This window comes from Giraffa tippelskirchi, chromosome 9 (genome assembly GCF_054371585.1).
Source record: "Giraffa tippelskirchi isolate mGirTip1 chromosome 9, T2T-mGirTip1v1.2.pri, whole genome shotgun sequence".
NCBI lineage: Eukaryota > Metazoa > Chordata > Mammalia > Artiodactyla > Giraffidae > Giraffa > Giraffa tippelskirchi.
Genome location: NC_137283.1, coordinates 14,214,987 through 14,238,933, shown reverse-complemented (window position 1 = coordinate 14,238,933; position 23,947 = coordinate 14,214,987). Strand labels below are relative to the sequence as shown.

The 23,947-nt window shown below is 54.6% G+C and overlaps 2 protein-coding genes across 9 annotated transcripts in view; both read right to left on the bottom strand.

Annotated features, from left to right (window-relative positions):
* Nucleotides 1-1,796: 1,796 nt before the first annotated feature.
* On the bottom strand, nt 1,797-14,623 carry ZBTB47 (zinc finger and BTB domain containing 47). Its single transcript, XM_081527685.1, has 6 exons — nt 14,416-14,623; nt 9,421-10,980; nt 7,626-7,773; nt 6,224-6,339; nt 5,452-5,596; nt 1,797-5,258 (listed from the first exon to the last, which is right to left on the bottom strand). The coding sequence occupies exons 1-6, from the start codon at nt 14,416-14,418 to the stop codon at nt 4,900-4,902; spliced, it is 2,331 nt and encodes a 776-aa protein (XP_081383811.1). The 5' UTR covers nt 14,419-14,623; the 3' UTR covers nt 1,797-4,899.
* Nucleotides 14,624-19,965: 5,342 nt separating this feature from the next.
* Nucleotides 19,966-23,947, bottom strand: part of NKTR (natural killer cell triggering receptor) — a 40,571-nt gene continuing 36,589 nt past the window's right edge. For all 8 annotated transcript variants that reach the window (XM_081527662.1, XM_081527665.1, XM_081527661.1 and 5 more), the window contains one exon: nt 19,966-22,691. In XM_081527662.1, the coding sequence (XP_081383788.1) occupies nt 22,604-22,691 (88 nt within the window). In that variant the 3' untranslated portion in view covers nt 19,966-22,603. The remainder of the gene's footprint in view (nt 22,692-23,947) is intronic.

Below are 23,947 nucleotides of genomic sequence, written 5' to 3'. Positions count from 1 at the left end.
GCCCAGGGATCACATGTGGGAGGGAGAAAGCATGACTCCAGGGCTTGATGTTGATCAGAGGGAACTGTCATTTCATTTCATCCTTTTAAACTTTACAGCATTGGGCTTCTCAACAGAAATGCCAGCATCTACAATTCTGAGGGAAGTCATTTCCAGCCTGAATTTTACACTTAGGCAATTTTACACTCAGGGAGATAACAGTCAAGCTCTTCAGAATGTCATTCCCGGAAGTGGTCTGGAGGAGAAGGTAAATTTTAGGGTTAGGAAAAAGGAGGCCACTAAGACATAAACCTTTTAGAAGTTAAAGATCTCTGCAGTGAACTCAAAGGGACAGAGTCTCAGCAAAGAGGGACAGGGAATGACAGGCTAGGGGAGGTTGTTACGCAGTTTCTCAAGTCGCCTCGTGGGAAGCTGGCTGCCCTGTGTGTTCCCTAGGGTTATCTGCCTGTACTGCTCCTTGGTTATGAGAGGGATGAAATGGATGGAACCCTCGCTGTGTTTGCACATACTGGAAAGAAAACTGCATTTATGACAAAGGGTTTGGGAATGTAGCAGTGATAAACACATGGAAACCAGAGTAAATTATGTTTAAAAGAGCCAAAAGTAAAAAGTTATATGAGACAGGAAATGGAATCATATTGTATTATATGGCTTCGTTGAGATCGGTGTCTACATAGTCATAATAATACAGATACTAAGTATTAATCTAACCTCAAATAGTAACATAACCATGTTGGGAGGAAGGGGAATTGTGTATATAGTGTTTGCGTGTGTGATGGGAGTGCTGAAGAAATACATCAATAGCCAATGCCTAAAACTGAAAATAGGAGGAAAGCAGTGTTGGAGGTGTGCTTTCCATGGGCAGGAAAATGCCAAAAATACCAACTGAATTGGAACTGCTTACTTGTTGGGAGTTGGAAAGGAGGAGGTGCGGGGAACTGCAGGTTTTTGTTAAAAAAAAAAAAAAAGTTCTAGAAATATTTGGCTTCTTCAACTATGTCCAAATAAAACTTTAATTAAAAAAATAGATATTTTCCTCAGAGGTTCTCTAGAAAACCATGCTGTGTGGCATCGGACTGTTGCTCATGGCACAGTGGGGCTGGCGGGAAGAGGTGGTATGGAGGCAACACACGGATGGACAGGTAGCAGAGGGGAAACAGGGAGGCCGAATCCCCACAAGACACCGAGCAGGGAGCAGCCAGGCCCGCAGGCCTATCAGCAAGCTGCACTTTCTGGGTGACCTGAGCGAGCCCGTTCCCTCAGAGAAGTGGGGCTGTGTGGAAGGCAACATCCTCATCCTGGCGACCTGAACCCCCTCCCTGGCCAGTTAGTGAACCACCCAGCAGTCTCTCTCCTAGCCCCTCCCGGTGTCTGAGACCCCTCAGATGCCCTGGTATCTCATCTGAGACCCCTCTCTGGGTATCTGAGACCAAGTGCTACGTACATGGTGAGGGGGTATTCATTCATTCACCATGTGTCCCCACAGCCTAGAATTCTACCCCACATGGAGCCAGTGCCCCAGCAGAATAAAATTCTGAGGTCCACGGGGAGAGTTGCTTGCTCCCTCCTTGGAGGCCACGGTCTTCCGTCTGAGATGTTCTCCCAGGTGCGGACACCAGGCTCCTTCAGACCTCAGCCCCTGGCTCTGGAGGTTCCCCAGGAGCCCAGCCCATCCTCAGGCGAGGGAGACAGGACCTGTGGGTGCTCCGGGCATAGCTGTCCTTCATCTCACTGTGGTCTGAGTCCTTTCAGCCCACGGTCAGGGCGGCATGTATAAAGAAGAGGCCGGGCCAAGGGACAGTTGTACTGCCTTTATTCCCCTCCACTCTTCTCCTCACCCTCCTGCAGTCCCCTACACACTCTGGGGCTGTGGGATGACCACACAGGGCAGACATCAAGGGTCCACGTACCTGGGCACAGCCATTTTGCCACTGAGCGCCACCCCCCGACTGCCGAGGGGTGCCATGTGGGCCATGGCAGCAAATGTCAGGATCAGAGGCTCAGGCTTTGCCCCCACCCCCCTACCCCCCTAGCCTGGGTTCCTAGAACTGTGGTCATGGGGCTTGAATGGTCATCTCTCTGGCCGCTCATCCCCAGCTGGCCCAAGACCAGGGACTACAAGGGGAGCTGGGGAGGGGCAGGCCAGGTTCTGGACTTGAGGCTTGGCCAAGTAGGCTGAGAAGTCCAGCTGGACAAAGCGGCTCCCCCTTGGCAGATCTGCAGTGGTGGGTGATCATCCCAAGCCCCCTCCCCATCACCAGCCCTGGGAAGTGGGTGTGATGGCCCAAGCCCCTCGCTCCAATATCCAGGTGCTTGTTAATTTGTTTTAAAAATTAAAAAGGAAATGTAAAAGCTGGTAAAACAAGAACCCCTATCCATACTGGCACGGCTGAGGTTCCATTATTGCTTCAGACCCTTGTGGTCTGGCCAGAAAGGAGCTCCCACCAACACTGGCCCAAGGGGAAGAGAGCATTTAGCACCAGGTACACAGGGCTCCTGTCGCCGCTGGGACGGGGGCCCCCCAGGAGAGGGGCTGGCCACACCCATCTAAGCTATTAATACAATGACCATCTGACCAGTGCCCAGCCTGCTGTCTGGACCCCTCTCGTGCCCTGAGAAGGGAACTGTACAAGAGTAGGAGACCTAAGTCCTGGGACAGGGTCTTGCCAGCAGCTCCTGACACCCATCTCCAGCCTTTGCTTGTGAAAGTCTGACTTCATGGATCAGAGGCCCAGCCTGGCCAGGGCCCCCTAGGCTCTCTAAGGCTGCAGTGAGGGTAGCAGGTGACAGGGCCACTAGCTCTAACGGAAGATCCTGGTGTCAGCCACAGTGGGTGAGCTCAAGGGAGTCCCAGCCTATAGCCCATTTGGGGAAATCAGACTTTTCTTAGGAAAATGTGGGCCAGCTCTGAAGAGCTGCCAGGCACTGGGACTGGAGGTTGGAAATAGCAAGAGAGAGCGGGAAGTAGGGGGGGGACCCTGAGGATGTCATGGAAGCCCAGAGATCAAGGGGTGCAGAAGAAAAAAAGAGCTACAGTAGAACAGGAGCCTGAGAGGTGCAACCCTGACCCCATAGGAGGCTAGAACCCCCAGCCTCGGGGTGGGGGAGCCGCAGTGCTGGGAACCAGACAGGGAGCTTTCCTCTCTTGAGGGGGTGCCCAGAGGACAGCAGGGGCATCTGAAGGTATGTACGTAGGCTCTGGCTTGCACTGTTCCCGCTACAGCCCCAAACTCAAACCCTCTAAAGCCCAGAGAACAATCTGGGCTGTGTGGCTTGGATTCTAAATCCTCAAATCACTCGGGCTCCTTGGGCTTACCCACATCTGTACAGAATAAAGTGCTTCGTTTATTGATGATTAAAATGTCCCCAGCCCCCTGCCCCAGTGCCATGGACCTTACAAGGAGGTCTGAGGGGTCCCGACCCCCTCAGCCCTTGGGCTGATGGGGCCAGTCCCCCCTCCACCACCCCCTGGGCTCAAGCCTCTTCCCACTCCAGCCATGCTGGGAAGGTGGTGTTGTGGGGGTAGTCATGGGGGTTTAAGGTGCAAAGAGTATAACAAACAAAACTGTATAAACACAATAGGAAAGAGCTTAACTAGGAAATATGTAGCTTATGGAACCTTCCTCCCTCTTTTAAAGGCAGGAATCAAGACGTTAAATGACAACAAAAAAAGGATGTCCTATTAGTGCCAGCCTCGTGAGGGCAAGCATTGGGCACAGGCTGAGGCTCTCCCAGCGCCCCCGACCCTGACCCCCAGGACCTGATCACACAGGCTCCTTGTGCCACCCATGAGCACAGAGGCCCAGGAGGGACAAGGGTGCTGGATTCCAGCCAGGGGCGGGTTGTGACCAGGCCTAGGGAGTGGAGGAGGCTTACGCTGCCTTCAGGGAGCATACGGACACAGACACACACATCTCTAGTGTGGGAGATGCAGCTGGGGCAGCTAGTGAGGGATGGGGTGCTCTGTGAACAGCTGCCCTGGCCTCCGCCCCACTGATAGCACCTTGAAACCTCAGAACATTGGCCCAAGCCTCCTCCTTAGGGGCCTGTCCCTGGGGTCCACCCATCTGCAGGGGGCTCCTGGGCAGCAGGCCCTGGGAGCTGGTGCTGTGGGAGCCAGACCGTCTGTCCACCCAGGGCCTGGCCCACAACACCCTGAGGCCCAGCGGCTTCTGGGGACATCTGCTCCAGGACCCAGGGCCCTCGGTGCAGCCTAGTGCAGGTCAGGGATCCCTGTGCCTGCTGCAGGGTTGTGAATGGGGAAAGCAAATGTCTGGGGTCCAGCCCCTGCCCGCCCCATGCCCCCCTGACCCTCCCTAGTCTTCACACCTAGCCACAGCCTCCCAGCACGCTCCCAGGGCATCCAGGCTCAAGCCCCTGCCTGGATATCCGCAGCCCTCACACTGAGTCCACACCTCCTCCAAAGGGGGATGGCATCCCAACTTCTCCCCAAACCCTCCAGGATATGAGGCACAAGTTAGGGGGCCCAGGAGAGGCATGGATAAGTGGCTGAAGGTGATCCAGTCTGGGCCACCCCCCTCCCTCTGGCTTAGGCCTCAGCAGAGTGACCAGTCACACCTGCTCCCTGGACCCGTCCCCCCTACCTGCCGCCTCCAGCGCCCCCCTCACCTGGAGGGGGATACTGCCAACGGTTTCCTCTCTTTTCTTTTTCCTTCACTTCCCAAAAAACAGACAACAAAAAAAGTAAAGGCTTCAAGAAGTCACTGAATGGGGGCACTTGGTAGTGAGGTGTCCTCGGCCAGCTCTGGGGGCTGCCAGCCCGCACACCCCCCAGGGTCAGGGGCCTTGGGGTGAGGCCGGTGTCCAGCCAACTCCGGAGATGTCACTGCCCCCCAAGGAGGAGGGGAGGGTCCTGGGCCCCTCGCAGCAGGCAGGCAGTTAGTTGTTGGTGCTCAGCCTCCCGCTGCCCGGGCTGGAGGCCGTGGGGAAGAGCGGTGGCGGGGGCGGCAGGTGCGGCGGGGGTGGCAGGGTCTGCGGCAGCCCGGGCAGCAGGGGCAGCGCCTGGGGCGGGGCGGGGGGCAGGCCCGGGGCCGCGGGGGCACCGTCGCTGGCCATGGGGTGGCTGACGCGGAAGCACTTCTCCTTGTGCGCCTTGAGCATGTTGGAGAAACGGAAGCGCTGGCCGCACACGTCGCAGGGGTAGGGCTTCTCGCCGGTGTGCGTGCGCCGATGCCGCTTCATGTTGGGCCGGCTGGTGAAGCTCTTGCCGCAGATCTCGCAGATGTACGGCTTTTCCCCTGCAGGGTGGGTGGGGATGGGCCTCGAGGAGTTGCTGGGAGGCCGCCACGCCCCCCACCCCCAACCTGTGAGCCAGCCTCCCTCACCCGATCTTGGATCTTGGGAGTCAGGGAGGCCAGGGATGACCCTCGGAGAAGGGCAGAGAAGGATGCCCGCTACGCCGTGGAGGCCATCACCGTTGGACAGCGGTACCTGTGTGGGTCTTCATGTGCTCATCGAAGTACTGCTTCATGTTGAAGTCTTTGCCACACCACTGGCACATGAACTGCTTGTGGCCAATGTGGATACTCATGTGTGACCGCAGCTGGTACTTGTACTGGAAGCGCTCATTGCAGTTCTGAGGGCGGGGTGGGATGGGGTGGGGCAAGACCCAGACAGAGCGGGGGAATAACCTTCAGGGAGGAAAGTGCTGGTCCCCAGATCACAGGGCTGCGGAAGGACTCACAGTGGGAGGGACTCCTGGGCAAGGAGGGGTGGATGCAAAGGCCGGAGGAGGTGCTCCTGGGGTAGGGCAGTGCACGGGGCACAGGTAGAGAGGCCCAGGCAGGAACAGGGTTCAGGAAGTGGGAAAAGGCCCCAGAGTGGAGGGAGCCCTTGTGCTTAAGACTCTTCTTCCTTCCTCCTTGTCCAAAGGCCTCCCTCATCCCCACCTGCAACTCCATCTCTGATCTCTGCCTAAGATGTGTCTTTCTCCACCTCTCCAGAAAGCCTGTCCTATGGTTCCAACCCACGCAGACTTCCCACCCTGAACGTGCAGCATTGAGATAGGGAGAGGTAGCAGGGGTATGTGTCGGGGGGTGTAGGTGGGCAACCAGGGAAGGATGGAGTAGAAGGCAAACAACAGGAGGGCCCCCTCTCTTTCTGGACCCTATACTCCAGTCCCCCCACCCCCTGATTCTTAAGCTGCTGTTGCCCCTGATCCCTGCCCTGTTCAGGGTGGCCCCTGGGGCAGAAGTGGACTCACCTCGCATCTGAACGGCTTCTCCCCGGAGTGCTGCAGGGAGTGCACCTTGAGAGACATGCTGCGTTTGAAGGACTTCCCACAGGTCTCGCAGGTGAAGGGCATGTCCTTGGTGTGGGCTATGGGGCAGGCACCATGGCCATGACATCTCGGGGGGACCCATCTGGCTTCTCCCAGGGGACCCCTGCTGGACTGGCCCCCATGTTGAGCCTTGAACCCACCTCCTGGGGCACCATCTACCCTGGGACCTGCCCCGTGGCCTCTGTCCCCCAAAGGGGTCCTTCCCCCTCCCTCCCTGCCCCTCCCCCCTACTCCCCCCGCTAGGTCTCTGCTCAGACAAGCACAGACGCCTTCATGGTTCTTTAGCCTCGGTTCAAATCCTGGCCCAGCCACTGGTTCCCTGCATGGCTGCTGTGAGCCTCAGCGAGTCTGAGCATCCTCTTCTATAAAAACAGGAAGAGTGGTCCTGGGTCTGCAAGGTGGTTGGGCTTTACAGAGGATGGCACCTGTAAAGGCCTCAGCCTTGGGTCCCCTGCCATCCAGAAGGAGCTATCTGCGCTCCCCCCCAAAACAAACTCCAAGGAAGATGTGGGAGGAAGCAATTGGTAACAGGGAGAGCCCCCCCCTCACAGTTCAGAGCTGGGGAATCCAAGCCCAGGAAGGACCACCAATCCTGGGTTACCTAGCATGCTCCTGGCTGATACCTACACCCCAGGTTCCCAGCTCCCAGTCAGTTCATATTGGAAGCCTCCAGCACTGTCTGGTAGAGAAAGGGCATCAGGCCTGGCCAGGGCTCACTGTCCTCCTGGCTAGACAGTGGGGAGAGCTCCAGTCCCAATGTGGGCAAAGAAAGGAGGGCCACCCAGACACCAGACTTTCAGCTAGGCCCACCTAGAGAGGAGGGACAGCCATGCCCAAGGCTGCGAAGTGGCCCGAGACACACTTGTGTCCAGGTATGACCCCTGGGAGAAGGGTTGCATTCAGAGAAGTCTGAAGCCCTGTCAGGGACACAGCTGTCCTCGGACTGAGACAGGGGCTGTGTCAGCCTACACAGCAAGCACTCTGTGTAATTTAGTAGAAGGTGCTCTGGTGGACCCAGCCCCATGTTGGGGTGCACAGCCTGGTTAGCAGTATGCTAGCTGGATTCTGGTTTCCACCTGCCCTCCTGTCATGAGCCCTTGTGCCATGTGCAACCTGCCCAACCGTACATGACAGCCCTGGCCCCAAAGTAGCCCCACCCACTCCCCGGCCCCACTGCCCCATCCACTGTCCCCGCCCCACCTCCCAGCTACTTGGCACCTTCTCATCCCTTTATATTGTCCCTGGATGTGAAAGATTTCCTAGCACACCCAGCAGCTGGCCCAGCTTGGACCTCGGGGCCATTCCACCACAGGCCTAGACTTACCAACCATATGCTTGCGCACGTGAGCCATGGTGTAGAACTTCTTCTCACAAATTTCACAGGAGAACTTCTTTTCTGCATAGCCGTGCACAATTTTATTGTGCTCGTGGAGGGACCAGAGCTTCTTAAAAGCTTTGCCACATGTCACACACTGTGGAATGAGAAGACTTTAGGCCCTGGGTCAGGACCATGTGACCTAGGACAAGTCACTGCCCCTCTCTGGACCTCAGTTTCCCCACCTGAACTGTGCTGGAGAGAGAGGCCTTGATGGCCAAGGACCAGCTACATTTGATATTCTGAGAGTCAGGGGTGGTAAATCCCTAAATATTCTTACCCACCTGCCCACCCGCCCAGGGCTGCAGCCTGGGGCCCTCCCTCATCCTGAACTAACTAGGGTCATGGGCCACCTCTTCCATGAAGTCCCTTCTCTTTGCTCATTTCAACAAGACATCTTTCTCCAGAGAGGAGACACATAACTGGCTGAAGGGCCACAGTGGGTGAAGAGGCTACAGTTCAAGGGGGAGCCCCTTGGATAACAGGTCCTGGCAAAGCTGAGACATTATCTCTGCTGCCTCCCATGCTGGCACCCATACCTTGACACCATGGAGATCCCCAAGGGAACAGGTTCCAAAGGGCTGGGGGACTGCGGGAGGTGCAAGAGCCTCTTGGGCATGAGATGGTAGTGGCAACCCTGGGGGCCACACTCCCCTCCTCCTCGTCTCCTGGGCCCTTATCCCTGCAGTAGGCCAGGGCTTGGGCAGAAATTGGGTCAGGGCACCCAGGGCAGAAGAGGTACAAGCTTCTTTCCCTTTCAGGAGGGAAGCTTGGGGGTGTTCATGCGGAGAGTCACAGGGCAGCCCAGCAGGCAGGCAAGTGAGAGCGTGTGCCTGAGGGTGGGGCAGGAATACAGGTAACCCTCAGGTAACACTTTCTCCAATTAGCAATTAGTTCAGGCAATTAGCATCGCCTACCTACTGCCCCTCAACCTCACTCCCAGCCAGAAAAGGCAAAAGATCACTTGGCTGGCCTTGTGCTGTCTTCACCCTGAAAGGCCAGGCTGGCCCCGATGCAGGCTGGCTCAAGGCTTGGCAGTCAGCCCAGCTCCCCTGTTTGGTCCCAGCAGCCTTCCTGTTGGGCCCCTTGCATTTCCCAAACTGCTCATCCAGTCCCTCTTTCCCATGCTCAGGCCAGCTGGTACCTCCAAAATGCTGAATGCAGGGGTTTCCTCCCACCTGGCTGCCCCTTGCTCCACTCAGCCCTTGCAGTAAGTGGAAAATGGTGCCCCCTTCCGGGCAAACCCCTCCTCCCCTCTGTGCTTTCCTGCAGTGCTCAATCTACCAAACTATATACATGGTGGCCCTGCTGGCCTGGCAGCAGTCCAAAGATTTACAAAAACACTGACTCATCCCTCCCCAGAGCTGGCTGTCCCCCAGCCTCATGTGCTCAGACAACTCTCTCTTCTCATTCTCCTGAGTCCCTGCTCCCCTCTGCCTCTCTGGCAAGGCTACTGTTTGTTCCAATCCTTTCTGCACATCTCTGCTCTTGCGGAAGCCCAGCTCTATCTGCCTCCTCCAGGAAGCACTCCCTGACGTCATCCCTTGAGCTCTCACCACCCTGGGCTCACCCTTGGGCCGGGGGTGGTCCCACTGTCCCCAGGGCGGGGTGGGGGTCGGGGAGCTGAGCCTGGTCTGTGCAGACTGTGCAGACAATGCAGGCAACAGGACACTGGGTGCCCAGGGCCCAGTTCCGGCCTGGCTCAGCCTGGATGGCTGCCCCCGCAGGCCCCTTGGAGGCCCACCTGGATGTTGCGTTCACAGTCCGTCTGCCGGTGCAGCAGCAGCTCGCTCTCTAGCAGGAAGCGCTTGCCGCACTGGTCGCAGATCTGCATGCGGCTGTGGGTCACATTCATGTGCTTCTCCAGGTACCAGCGGTTGTTGAAAACACGCGGGCACTTCTGGCACGGATGGTGCTGCTTTTCCTCCAGCTTCACCTTGGCCCCCAGCCCATCGGCAGCCTGTGGCCCTCGGGAGCTAGGAGCGGGAGCCACTCCTGGAGGTGGCTTTGGCCGCTTCCCGCTCCGCCGCCCGGCCTCCTCTGGCTCAGGGGGGCCGCGGCGACGGGCGGACCTCGTGGCCATGCGACTGTGGGCAGGGGGCTCTGCCCGGCTGCCACGGTGCCCCAGCCCCCCCTGCCTGCCCCCTGCCTCCCCGTCCTCCTCGTCTTCCTCCTCCTCTGGGCTCTCCTGATCCTGCTCGCTGTGCCCTTCCTCTTCCTCCTCCTCTTCCTCCTCTTGCTCGCTGTGCCCTTCCTCCTCCTCGTCCTCCTCATCCTCCCCCTGACTGCCGCCCTCCTCGTCCTCCTCCTCCTCCTCCTCTGCTCCACTGCCTCCTCCCTCCTCTTCCTCCTCCTCCTCTTCTTCCTCCTCCTCCTCGTCGTCCTCCTCCTCTTCCGAGTGTCTCTGCAGCCCGTCCTCCCGGCCCAGCACCATGGTGGCCGGGCCCGTGGCGGCGCCTGGCTTGCCCTCGGGCCCTGTGGACACGTGCAGTGTCTGGTTGTTGAGGTTCACCTCCACGATGATCTGGGACTGCTCCCGCCGACTGTAGGTGCCAGAACCCCCGAGCTCTTCCTCCAGCTCTTCCCCACCCTCCAGCTTGCACAAGCTGGCCGGGGGCCCGCCGGCCTCTTCAACGCCACCTTCCTTCTCCTCCTTGAAGAAGGGCTGAGCTGGCCCAAGGGCGGCAGGCACTGTGCCACCCGTGGCCCCAGCCCCGTCCTCGACGCGCACCGAGTAGGGGTCGGGTCCCTCTCTGGCGTAGATCTTGGGCAGGCCCGGAGCGTCAGCCTCCTGCTTGATGTCGCAGTAGTAGGGGGGTGCAGCTGGGGTGCAGCCGGCAGCCGGCTGGGCGAGGGCCACGGCGCCGGGGCCCGGGGGGCCGAGGGAGCGGGCGTCTAGCAGCTCCTGGCAGGACGCGGCGATGTCGGCCATCTGCAGCAGTGAGGCGGCACTCAGCACTTCGTGGACGTTGGCCGCGTTGACCAGCAGCTTGGACGTGTAGATGAAGTTGAGGATCTGCTGCAGGCCGCCGGGCGCCAGCGCCTCCAGGGACAGCTCCACGCGCTGCAGCTGCTTGTTCTGGGTGAAGAGCGAGTGGAAGAACTGGCTGTAGGCGGCCAGCACGCCCTTGTGGGCAGGGAAGACGCTGCGCTGGGGCACCAGCACCAAGTCCACGTCGCACAGGTCAGGCTGGAAGAGGCGCTGCTCGTTCAGGCGGCCCATCAAGCAGGCGAAGTGCAGTGCCACGTCCTCCACCAGCGAGAACTCGGCCGCCGGTGAGTCCGTCGTCTTCTCAACCAGCAACTGCAGGGCAGAGGGCACAGGTCAGGTCAAGGCCAGCCAGGAGGTGCCCCCCGCCCCCATCACTCTTGGTTCCATGTGACAGAGAAGGTGCCGAAACTCAAGCAAAGACGATGGGGAACCAGGATTCAAGCCCGAGTCAGCTGTCCCTCATAGCTCAAACTCTGGCTGTGACCTTCTGAGGCTGCGTATCAGCTCCTGGGTCAGTAGTTGACTTTTCTGGACCTCCAGCTGTTCCACTGTGAAGTGGGAGCAGTCATCCCGGGAAGGGAAGTGGAAAAGGAGGAAAGGGGAAGGAAAAGGTTCAAGGGTGACCAACCATACAGGTGGGCCAGGAACCTAGGGGTTTCCTGGGATGCAGGATTTTTAATGCTAAAACCAGGGCCCTCCCCAGCAAAAATCAGGACTGGGTTGTCTCCCCAGAGGCATCATTTCAGTGTTTCTGGTCCCCATGGATTCTCTCCCTGACACTCACTTACAGATAAAACCAATCCTGCCCAGCCTCAGACACCTCAGGAACAAAGGTCACAGTCACTGTCCCGGAGGTACAGTGGTCAGAGGCAGAGCACTGAGCAAGGTAACTTCTGTTCCTGAGGTGTTCGGGGTCAGGCAGGATTGCTTTTATCTGTAAGTGAGTGAGTGTAGGGGAGAGAATCCATGGGGCCCGGAAATACTGAAAGGATGCCTGTGGGAAGATGACCCAGTCCTGGTTTGCTGGGGACGGCCCTGGTTTTAGCATCAAAAGTCCTGCATCCCAAGGCCTGTACCAAACCCTTTCCTTCTAGGGCCACCAGACCCCAGCTCAGGTGTGGTCCAGGCCCAGAGGTTCCCAGATGATGTCATCTTGGTGGAGCCTGAAGGAGGCCCTTGAATCTGATTGGTCAGATTATTAGATCCTTGGGCCACATTCAGTACCTGTGAATTGCCCGGAGCAAGGGCTGGCTTAATTCTTGGTCCCACCACAGCGGCTTCCCCAAAAGGTGAGCAGCACAGACAGGCAGGCTGCCCAGTCCCTTGCATGGATCCAGCGCACAGCAGATGTTCAGTTAACATCTATCGATGACCTGCCTGGCTGAACCTCCCCTGCAGGTTCTAGGTTCTGGCCCTCCTCAGGCCCTGTCCGCTAAGTCAAAGCCTCCTACATTTGAGGGTACCTTGTTGCACTGCAAAGCCATCAGCTCTCCTACCCTACACATCTCTCTGGAAGCCTTGGGATGAAACCCTAGTCCCATCCATCCACAGCCTACCCCTCCCCTTTATGTCAGTCCTTTCAGTCACTTGAGTGAGAGGACCTGCCCTGGGCTTCACCCTTCACACCCAGTAGCCCAGGGCAGCACCCACCTCACGCTCTCTCTCTCTTTTTTCAGCAGCTGCAGCTTGCGGGCTCTAGCAGTTGTGGCACACAGGCCCGGCTACCCCGCAGCACATAGGATCTTCCTGGACCAGGGACTGAACCCATGTTCCCTGTATTGGCAACCAGATTCCCAACCACTGGACCACCAGGGAAGTCCACCACCATCTCCCTTGAGTTCCTCCCCAACACCTCCTTCACCCCAGCCAAGAAGCCACTTGTTTTTTCCTCTGTCTCAGGGCTGCTAGCCCATCGAGGCCTGGCCAATCTAACAGGAATAAGGTGCCAACCCCCTCTCATCTCCATCCTCTGACTCATTCTGAATCATCTTCTGGGACCAAACTTTATTACACAGATGGGGAAACTGAGGCTCAGAATGGGAGGGTCTCACAGTCAACAGAGGCAGAGCCCCTGGACTCTCAGTCCTGCTGAGGCCACCCAATCTGTGTTGGACTGGACATTATTCCACGTGGAAGTATTTCTTGGCCTTTAATGAGTCAAAAAGGAGGATGAGGCATCTCAGGACCAGCTGTGCTTCCCCAGACCCCACCAGCACCTCCGGCAACCTGTACCCTCCTCCCTAGAGCTGCTGCCACCTGCAAGTCAGTGAGGGGTCAGGATGAAATTTGGTTGTAACAGAAGTTCCTCAGGGCCTCCAGGGGCTAGAGAATGGTGGGGAAGTAGCTTGGATAAGGACTTGTCAATGTCAGATCCGTTGTGGGGTACCCACCCCAGGTCCACTGCTCCTTCACAGAATGCCCTCCAGTGCCTGTCTGCCATGGGTCAAGGGCAGTGCCTAACATTTCCTGTGTGCACATCTGGTCCCAGGATCCAGTGAAGACTCCTCTGGCCTCAGCAGGAGAGGAAAGGTTAGACTGGGGGGTAGTGTTGCCCCAGAGACTCCATTTCTGAGGCAATATCCCCAGGCAAGGCTGCACCATCCTCGGCCCTTGAGGGGCCCAAGGATCTTACAACCAGGAGTCCTGACTGGACTTCCTTGACCAGGCACATAGATGCTGCCTGAGTCCTTATCTGGCAGCCCCTCAGTGGGATACGGCTACCCCCGGCCTGGTGCCTCCCACACAGGGCCCACCAGCTGTGTCTGCCTCGCCAGCCAGATGTGCCAATTTCCTGAAGCTGTAGATGCCCCTCCCCATCTGGCTGTGCCAGCTGCAGTCACACACCCCACCCCAAGTCCAGGCCAGCTGGGCTAAGATACAAGACCAGAGGAGTGGTCAGGCACTTCTGTTGCCAGGGCATTTCATGCTCTCAAACCCTCCCCCACAAGCCAGGTGCCAGGGACACCTGCTGAGGCTGCTCACCACCGGCAGAGCCTTCTACTCCTGAGAGGTACCCTGCCTCACCATCACAAAACCACCAGCTAGCTCCCTACCCTGCCCCAGAATCTCCCAGGAGGCCCCAGGATGAAACCTGGGTGTCCATCTGCACCCCCTACTCCCATGTCAATCCTTCTGTCCCCGGACAGCAGTGGGGGGACCTAGACTGAGCACGGGGGGCACAGGCTCATGACTTACAGCCTCCTCCTTTTAGGGAGAGGGTATCTATGCCAGCCTCCTCTCAACTCAGGCCACTTCATCCTTCCCGAGAAACAGGCCCAGAGAGGGCGGGGGAAGGGTCCAAGGTCACACAGAGTTTGGACCAGAGCTGCAGGCGTCCTCCCCTCATCCCGCTTGGCCCAGGAGCCCCGAATCCCCTGGCAGGGCGGCTCCAGTGCCCACGTGGCCCAAGGCCCAGGCGGGAATCCGACCTCCTCCCTCCCCCCATCACCCAGTCCGAGGGCGGCGCCGTCCCCGGCCCAGAGAAGCGCCCCCCTCCGCCCGTGCCTAGCAGGACCTCAGCCTCTCGCGCCCAGGCCCCAACCCCAGGAATTTAACCCTTTCCCCGCCCAGGGCCGCGTCAGAGCTCCGCATTCCCAGCCCCCTGGGACCCAGAGAAGGGGTAGGGGAGACCCGGCGAGGGCTAAGATCCCTCACATCCCTCCACGCCGAGACGACTGACTGTTCGCTCGAGAGGGCAGAGCGGGCAGGTGGGCGGATAAGCGGGGGGACAGGCAGGGCCTTGCGTACCATGGTGCCGTGGTGCTGGGGGCTCACAGGGCCCCGCGGGATCCCGCTGCCCCCGGCGGCCAGGCCGGGGCCGCTCCATGTAGCGCCGCGCTGGGGGCCGCCCCCGCGCAGGGCCCCGCGACCATGGCCCCCGGGGGCGCGGCCGGGCGGGCGGAGGCGCAGGGCCGCGGCGAGTCCAGCCGCCGAGCAGCTGCGGCCCCAGAGCCTCAGGCGCGGCGGGCGGGGGGCGCGGGGCGCCGATTGGAGCCCGCGCGTCAGCTGGGGCCGCCGTCTGGACGCTTAAAGGGCCAGGCCGCCCTGCGCGCCGGCAGGGGCGCGGACACGCGTGGTGCGCGCCGTCCGGGTGCAGCCAGCCCCGCCTCGGGCCGCCGCGGGCTCCGGCCAGGCCCTGCCGCTCCCGACCTAGAGGATGGTCCCTGGACTCACTCTCGCACCGAGCCCCCTTTCCGCCGGGAAGTTCATCCCGGAGTCTAACCTGGGAGCCCTTCAGCTGCGCCACCGAGGTGGGGTCATAGTAGGAGGAGGCCCCGAAATGGGAAAGCTGGGCGCTCCCGCCCCCACCAACCAGTTACAGAAAAGGCTTACACCTGCTCCCCTGAGCGACCTCACACTGAGGGGCTGAACCCCGCGTATCCTCGCTAGGTCACCATCCCCACCCTCTGACCTGGGCTGCTCTGACCTGAGGGTGAGTCTAGGATCTCCAACTGAGATAGCCCCCCCACCCCGATCCCTGGGCAGCTCAGGGTTTATGTTGTTCTGTCTCCAGGACTTGCTTCTGGTCGATCCATACTGACCTGGTGGCTGCCTCTGGCTGCACCGGGCAGCCCAGGGCAGGAGATGCGAGAATGCGAACCACAGCTGCATCGATCAAATACTTTCATGTGACAGACCCAGAGCTGGGAGAAGGCAAGACTAGAGGAGTGAGGACCAGAGGCCCAGGTCCCACTGTGTCCCCCAGCTGTGTAGCTTGATGGCTGCTGAGAGGCCTTCCTGCTGTTTCTGCTGGGGAGATGCAGCCAGGCCTTTGGAATGCTCTGGCATGGATGCCAGTGGGGGCTGGGGGCTGGTTGTGCTGGCAGAAGGCTGCAAAGAAACACTGCCAGGCCAAGCAGGCGGCAGAGTGGGGACCACAGGGCGCTGGGCCTCGCAGAGCCTAGGTGGTGGCTGGGCCATCATTCATATGGCCCATGTCATCATTCGGATGCTTCTGTTCCCCCACTCCAAGCTGATGGCTGCCGCATGTTTGGTCACTTTCACATTGCCCACATCCTGGCAGTACCACACTGTATCCCCCACCCCCTTCGCTCACACATGCACTTGTGCTTACACACCCGCCCATGTCTGGCTGTAGCAGTGTCCCCTGAGTATGCCACCTTGCTCACGAGTGGGCAGGGCCTCTGGGGCCAGCTCAGAGTAACTTGGTTCTGGGTGCCAGAGAAAGAAATGGAGTAGAGGCCAAGATCCCAGGCAGGCGCCATCACATAGTCTGATGTCTGTCCTGTGAAACTGCAAGGGCCTCCCGTGAGGCCAGGATTGCTAGGCCCTTAAGACAAGGCCATTCCAGGGTCAGGGAGAAAACATCTCATGGGCAAAGACGGGGGTGACCAAAGAGTGCCGAGAAAGAGGAGGAAACCACATAGCTGGATGCAGAGTGAGATGAGACCCTGGTGGAAAAAAAGAGATGGCAAGAGAAGGGCACAGATGGGGGCTCATGCCCCCAGCGATGACCACACAGCAGATATCCCGCATCTCTGTGGCTGTGGTGGGTGAGCTGGCTCAGCTCCCAAAGGCCTCAAGCTGAGGCCAGGCCAGAGCAACCTGCATGTCTGACCAGCCTCAGGGCTGCCTTCTGCTTCTTCCACTATCCCAACCCACTTCCTCATCTGACTCTGTGGCTCCCTTGCACGGGCCTGGGAAGTAGTAAGAGAGGAACTGTGTACCCATTGGTTGGCCAAGGACAGTGAAGGCAGAGCAGGACAGATCCCACAGTCAGATACCAGAGTGAGGAGCCAAGGAAAGGTGAGGCTGGAGCAGCCTGCCCCACGAACTGGGAGAAGCCTGGCAGAGGGCTGCAAGGGACACTCTTGGGCCCATTTCCCAGCCAAGGTTTGGCAGGGGTTGTGGCCAGCATGACCAAGGTAGGGCTGCTGGCCCTTTTGGAATTGGCCTTGGTTGCAATGGTCAAGCCAAAGAAGGGGATGGAGGTTGGGTGAGAAAGGAGGGAATAGGGAGCTCAGTCTTCCTGAAGACCCCGGCTGTTCCCCTTTCTTCTCTGGCCTACAGCCCATCTACTGGGGGAACCAGTTCTGGGAGAGGCTACTGACACTTGGGTCATGAGACATGGCAGGAAAGTACTGTCCGAAGAGCTGTCTGGTGGGCTCGTGTAGGGCTGGCTCAGAGCTGAGGACTGAAAGATGAGTAACACTAGAGCAGAAGAAGAAGGGTACTCCCCTGCACATGCCCCAAGGGAGGATACAGTTAAACATCTGCAGGGAACTAGAGGTGATTTGATGTAGCAGAATCCAGATTCTCGTCCTGTAGGAGTAGCCGGATAGAGATAGGCAGAATTGTTCCCTTGGCCTTGAAAAGGGCCATGCCACAGGATCTTCCCCTCAGGGTTGGTCAAGGCAGGCTTTCTGGAGGGTCTAAAGTGGGACGAGTTATTGGGGAGGGGGATCCCAGGCCAGAATCACATGCCACGGGGGCAAGTCAGGAGTTTGTGGAGACCAGGGCAGGGCTGGATGATCCTCAGACACTCGGGACTGGGTGCTGGCAAGGTCAGCAAAGCCACACCCCTGCTTCTAGAGGCCAGCTCGGTTTTTGGCTTTTTTTCCCCCACAACTTCCCTAAGCTTCTAGCCCCAAACTTCTCTCCCATGTCGGAGGAGGAACAGACTCAAAACGTGCTGGGGCAGCACTTGCGTGTGTCTGCACACAACAGGGTTTAGCCTCCCTAGGCGGGGCGTGGAGCTGCGTAACTGCAATGGGGGAGGAGTAGAGTGGGGAGTGCCAGAAAACAGAAAGGGACATTGCAGCATGGGGCTGGAGGGGTGGCAGGAAGTTCAACTTACCCACTAGGTGTGGACCCAGGGCTCTGTAGGTTGAGGGAGCACAGATCCCTGGGTGGGGAGTTAGAGGGGAGTGGATTGCTCCTGTTCGGAGCTCAGCACTAATAGGCTACAGCTGTAGGTGGTAGGGCCTAACTCAAACCAGCAGGTTGCCCAGTTCCCTCCAGCAGCATAAACGTCATGGCCTAGGCATTTAAGGCCTCCCTAGCAGCTTCCAGGATCCTCTCCCACCCTGCTGGTTCCAGGGGCCCTGGGCCTCTCACTAGTGACTGAACCTGGCCCTCCTCATACTCTCCACCTGGAGGAAAGCCCAGGAACTAGTGTCCCTGAACCACTTCAACGTGTGCTTAGTTCTAAGCATTTAATCCTCACCACTCCTAAAATGGAGGAGTTATATTAATAATTATAAAGGTCAAACAATTTACCCAGTTACCCACCAAGAAGTGTCAGAGTGAAACTTGAACCCAAAGTCTGGCTCAGACCCCAAACCCTTAAGGGCTGTGCCACAGAATAGTTGCTCACAGAAATCCTTTACTCCTTCAAAATAAAATCAGGTTGGGCCAGAGACATTGAGACCAGTGGGATCTTTCTCTGAAAATCTAGCCTGGTGGCAGAGGTTTTAGTTGCAGTAGGCCCTGGGTGACCAGAGACTGGGGACATGCCAGCCCAGAGCCCTATCCCCTGTGGGCTCTCTGGGAGGCCGGTTCATCTCCAGGATGGTCCGGAAAGGGATGTGCACTCCTGGTTTTCATGTCTGGTTGCACCCTCTTTCTAGGTGTGAGCTGAGAGACCAGTAGTGTAAGGACCATTAGCCTCACATTACAGAGTCAGGCCTCCAGATGCAGAACGCAAGTGTCTGTCCTGAGAGCTCAGGTCACTTTTTTTTTTACCCCAATGTCCTCAGATCTCCAGGCTGGCTGAAGAGACGCAACCCTCCCCCAGCTAGTCTGGGTCCTGCAGACTGTGAAACTCGGCTCAGTCTGTAGAGCTGGAGTTCGATAGCTACAGAAGGTGAATGTTGGAGTCTGGGGTCTCCAAGAGGCAGAAGTGCTTGACCCCAGCTTGGCATAGCCCCACTGCAGTCTTTCTGATTCACAGGGAGTAAAGGACACAGGAGCAGTGGAGCACTCTGCCCTTTCCACTGAAATCATTCAAGAAAACAGTCCATTAGAGCCTCCTGCTCCTTTGCGTGTTGCTCAGGTAGGCCCTCCTTGCCTCACGTTCCTCAGGCACTGGCTGAAGCTGCCCAGGGTCTGTCTACGAGCTGCCATCTTCCAGGGATCCACCTCCTCTCCCCAACCTTTAGAGCATCAGAGAACTTCTCCCTGCTGTGCAGGAGTCCTCTTGGCACTCTGCCCAGTTCATTCTTCACAAGTCCCTCACGGGATTTAGGCACTCACCTCTGAGCAGCGGCAGAGTGGATTCCCTCTCCTAAAGACCAGCCATCTGAGCCCAGCCTCTTCCCACATGAGCCATGGCTTCTGGGTCCCCTCACCTGGCCACAAAGTTTGTGTCACTCATTCTGCACTGGTGGAACCTCCTTTCTCTTCCAGTGATGCCTGGCCAGTATTCATGGTCAGTTGTGAGGGGCATTTATTTCCCTTGAATCCTCTTGCTAGATAATTCAGAATAGTCAAAAGTCCTTGACACATTTCCTCCCAATACTGCCTAGTCAATCAAGATGCTCACTATCAGAACATCAGTAAAGATCATGGCTCTTTCTAAAAAATAAGACCCTAAAGGAACCTCACTTGGGGATTTCCCTACAGCAAACCGACTTTACAATTTTCTTTAAATTTTAAGGCAACACATCCAGATTTGACTGTTTTCAGGAACTACCTGACTTGGCAGTTTACTGTTAACTCAACTTTGGAAACTGACTCTCTGCCAATCTTACTGTGTGAGGTTATGTTGTATTCACTAAGAAAGTACAAATCCCTTTGAGTTCTGAGGAGAAAAAAGTTAATTGTACTTGCCCTGCAAATTCTCATGTGGATGCTAAAAATATCACCACGAATATTTCTCCCTGAGTAAGTGCTATGTGCTTGCCTGGTGAACCAGTGTTAGGGAGAGAAGGCGGAGGCTGTAGGTGGCTTAGCAGGTAAACATGCTGTCCCTGGGCAGCATCTCACAGATGGGGTGAGACACAGTCCCCTTCTCAGCAAGGATGTCTGTATGCAGGTCACCTCAGCTGGATGACAACTGGACCTGAAAGAAATCTGGAGTTGGTAGGGGAAGCATGACCAAGCACCATCAATGGCTCTCTGCCTAGGTAAACATTTCTGCCTGAAGTTGTCTCTAGCACCACCTCGTGCCCCACCACTAATACCCGGCCAGAAGAAGAAAATGAGCCACAGAGAGAGGAGATGGAATCTCTTACCTGGCTGGGTCAGCAAAGAGACTCAATGCTTCCTTTTCCATTTCAGAAAGACTATTTGAAGTCTTGGTGAATAAAGAAGAATGAAACATGCACAGACTCAAACTTAGACTAAGTATACAGTTTAATTTCTACAAGGCCTCCCTTTTAAGTTTTAAGGAATTTAAATGAAGTATATACAAATTAGACATTGCCAATATATACAAAAGTATTTTCTACTGTTTTTGAACAATACCAGCTATATCATGTTTCATTTGCAATAAAGAGGACATTACAAAAACAGTCCAATAATGCATTTTCTATTAAGAAGCACAATACACGACGTAATTCAATTTTATTAAAAAATAACTTAAAATACAGAACAATCCCCTTTAGGAAGAAAAGCTATTTCTGTAGTCCATTCAGTAAACACACAAGTTGAATGGTGCAGCTGAGGGCTGTTCTTTTCCATGGAGAAAACAAACGAGGCTTCTAGGGCTCACCTTTTCAGGATAAAATTCTACCCACAGCACAACCTGCAAAGTTATTGTCTGTGGGAGGTAGAATTCTAAAATGCCCTTCCCTCTTTTCATGCCCCAATCCCAGAAACCTGTAAATATATCACTTCTGTGATTACATTCTATGGCACAGCTGACCTTAAATAGGGACACTATCTCACACATGAACCGTGATCTAATCACATGAACCTTAAAACAGAGGAGGAAGGCAGAGAGATCTGAAGCATAAGAAGACCCCGATGGGCCATTGCTGGTTTGGAGATGGAGGAAAGCGCACAAGGAGGAATGCGAAACAGCCTTAAGGAGCCAAGAGAGAGGACCCCAGCTGACAGCCAGCAAGGGACTGAATACTGCCAACAACCTGAATTAACCTGGAAGCAGATTCTTTCCCAGAGCCTCCACAAAGGAATGCCGCCCTGCTGACCCTTGATTTCAGCCTTGTGAGACCCTGAGCAGAGAATCCAGCTGTATCACGCTGGACTCATGAGCTACAGAACTGTAGGCTAAGAAATGAGTATTGCTTTAAGCTGCTAAGTTTGGGATAATTTGTTATACAGCAATAGAAAACTAATACACTGCCTAAAGGTAACTTTTCTTAACGTGATTAGATTTGGCAGTTTTGGTTTGAGTTCTAAATGCAGTTTTTTCCACTGAATATTATTAAAGCAATATTCTCCTCTGCAGGCAACTTTTGAGAATGCTCATATGAACCACACATTGTTTTATATTCATTATCAAGTGTTTGCTTGAGTCAGATCCTACTTTCTAATGTACTCTCATCTATCAACTTGGCAAAAAATTGGCCACTTAACCCTGTTTATGAACCTTTTATAGGTGATGGTTTTAATACATCCCAGGTCACCCCTCCATCCATCAGGGGTGGTCAGATCCCTTCAACTGAGGGTTCTTTCCCACTTCCCAAGTATAGCAGGCAAGGGGTAGGATGGCACAAAGTTCTGCATCAAATATCCAATATGAATTTCTTCTGCATAACTGGATAAAGCTGGCACTAAGGTGATTAAGTACACTTGGGGAAAAAGCTCAAACTAAAGATAAAAATACCCAAAATCTCACCAGTTTTTATAGGTCAAATCATTTTTTACAGGAACCACCCAAGACACTGAATATGTGTAACCTATGCAATACTGCACACCCTGATTTCCTGTCTGTTGTCATAGGTTTACCAATCTCACACAAGGTTTCACTGCATCACTGCAGGCCACTGAAACAGGGAAACATGCTGGCGGGTGCTAAGAACAGTTCAACTGCTCTTCAACTGCCTCAGTTCTGGGCAGCATACCCAAGTGGTCACACAACCCTCTGCCAATCCTGCCCGCTCCATGGCCCCCAGCCCACACCTGTACTTGAGAGAAGCTCTCCAAATAGTTAAAGTGAATACAGCTTACAATGAACCCTACTTGGTGCCAATGAATTTTTTAAAAATTTATTTCTCTCTCTGATGGAATTCTAATGTATAGTATATAAGAATAATGCACCAAAAGTTACCAAGCACCAGAGCATAAACTGGAATAGAACTTTTTTTTTTAAAAACAAACTGAACTTCTAACAGTATTTATTAAAAGAGCACATGAAACATTAGGGCTACAGAGACAGTGCAGATATTTATAGTTAAGGCTGATCTATTCTTTTTAACCTCACCCGCCAGCCTGAAATAAGACAGTAGGCTGTTATTATGACCATGTCCTTGATCCTCTGAGACAACAAAGAAAGGAGCCACTGCCTTACACTCCTGGTTAGCATCATCAGTATCAATTTTGGGTGGTTTGTTTTTAAGAGTACACATGAATAAGACTGTGTAATTGGTATGCAAGTATTTGGTCACTTTTCACAGTTCTCCTTCAGTTCTATGCTTGGGCAGCATAGATGCTAAAACCTTAAAAATGGGCAAAAAGAATTTGTATTCTAAGAAATACATGAGACAAATAATCTATCTAAAATAATATTGCAAATTATACTTAAATTTCATGATTTCTTGATTCAAGAAAAAGAAATTAATTTCCATAGTTGGCTACTGTAAAATGTGGCATACAAATATTTTAAGGAGACATATCTGTATTTTAAATTCTATGCACATGTAAATGAACAAAAAACAATTAAAAGTGTCTATTTTTCAAATTCATCTCTAATAGGGAAATAGAACAACAGACTGCCATTAAGTTTCTTAAATTTTTAAGTTACCAGATATTTACACATAAGATATAATTTGTATAAAAAAAGGGGACACTTTCAACTGTATCTGCTGCTTTCACTGGGACTTCGGTGATGAGAGTAACTTCGGTCACTTTCACTGTCAGAGCCATAAGATCTACAACTCCTGTATAATAAGACAAAACAAATATACAAATACCTTTTAATTCTCAACCCTTTGAATTCCTGTTGAAGCTTCTTTTTTGATATGAGGGGCTTGAAGGCAAGTGACTTGAGGAGGCAAAGCATAGTGGGTAGAAAAGTACAGTACTGACCATGACAACACTGTGGACTTTTCAAAGATGTTAGTGACAGACGGTGGTAATATCGAGGTGTAAATAAAGAAACAGCATTTCTTGGGGAATTACTTGAAATACACTCAAGGAAATGAGAATAATTTTCCATGTTACCCAAAATGAACATCAATATTTAATTAGACTGAAGAAGTAAGGGGAAAAAAGGCCCACAACACGAGTTTCATTAAAAGACAAGGAAATCAAAATCAAATCAAAATGTGAGCCCAATGAGGGATGAGGGTGACGTGGGGCAGGGAAGGGACCGCTGGGATAGTGAGTCAAGAAGACTTTGGTTGTGGTCACCATTCAGTTATTTTGAAAAATATCCACAGAGAGCCAGTCACTTTGCTAGATGCTAAGGGCACATACACAGCAGACTAGAATTCCCTGGGGCTCAAGGGTAGTCTGGAATAGGGGGTAAGATAAATAAAACACACAGCAGGGAACATATCTCAGGGTGAGCAGTCAGGAAGGGCTTCCCAGGGGCAGTGAGTTGGTTATTTCAAGAGGCAGGATGGGAGATGGTGAAATGGGCATGTGAATCTCTAGCCAGAAAATAAAGGTTCCAGAATGTTAGTGCAGGGAACACAGAAAAGCCCAAGCTGGAGCTGGTAGGTGGCGAGGCCTCTATGCAATACTCAGGAGCATGGACCTGCCCCTAAGGTCACTGGGGTGTACTTGAAGAGTTTCAAATAAGGGAGTGTCTGTATCACACTGAAATTCTATAAGCACCACTGACTGTAACTGCAAGACACGGGGGTAGTGCGGTGGTGGTGAGGGAGGGTAAGACCAGAAGCCACCAGGAAAGAGACACACAAAAAGTAACCAGAAAGACTTCTGCAATAACTATGTGTTACATAAAACATATCTATGAATATATATTAACACATAAAAAACATTTTTAACCATATAAACCACAAATCCTGCTACTGAAGCAAGTGACTGTGACATTTTATTACACATTTAAAAAAAATACTACCTTTTTAAAATTAGAAACACTGACAAACTGGCTGTTATTTCTAGCAAGTAACTCTAAAGAATGGGCCACGGTTTGAATGGTCTTCTCTCTTTATTCCTTCCAAAAGAA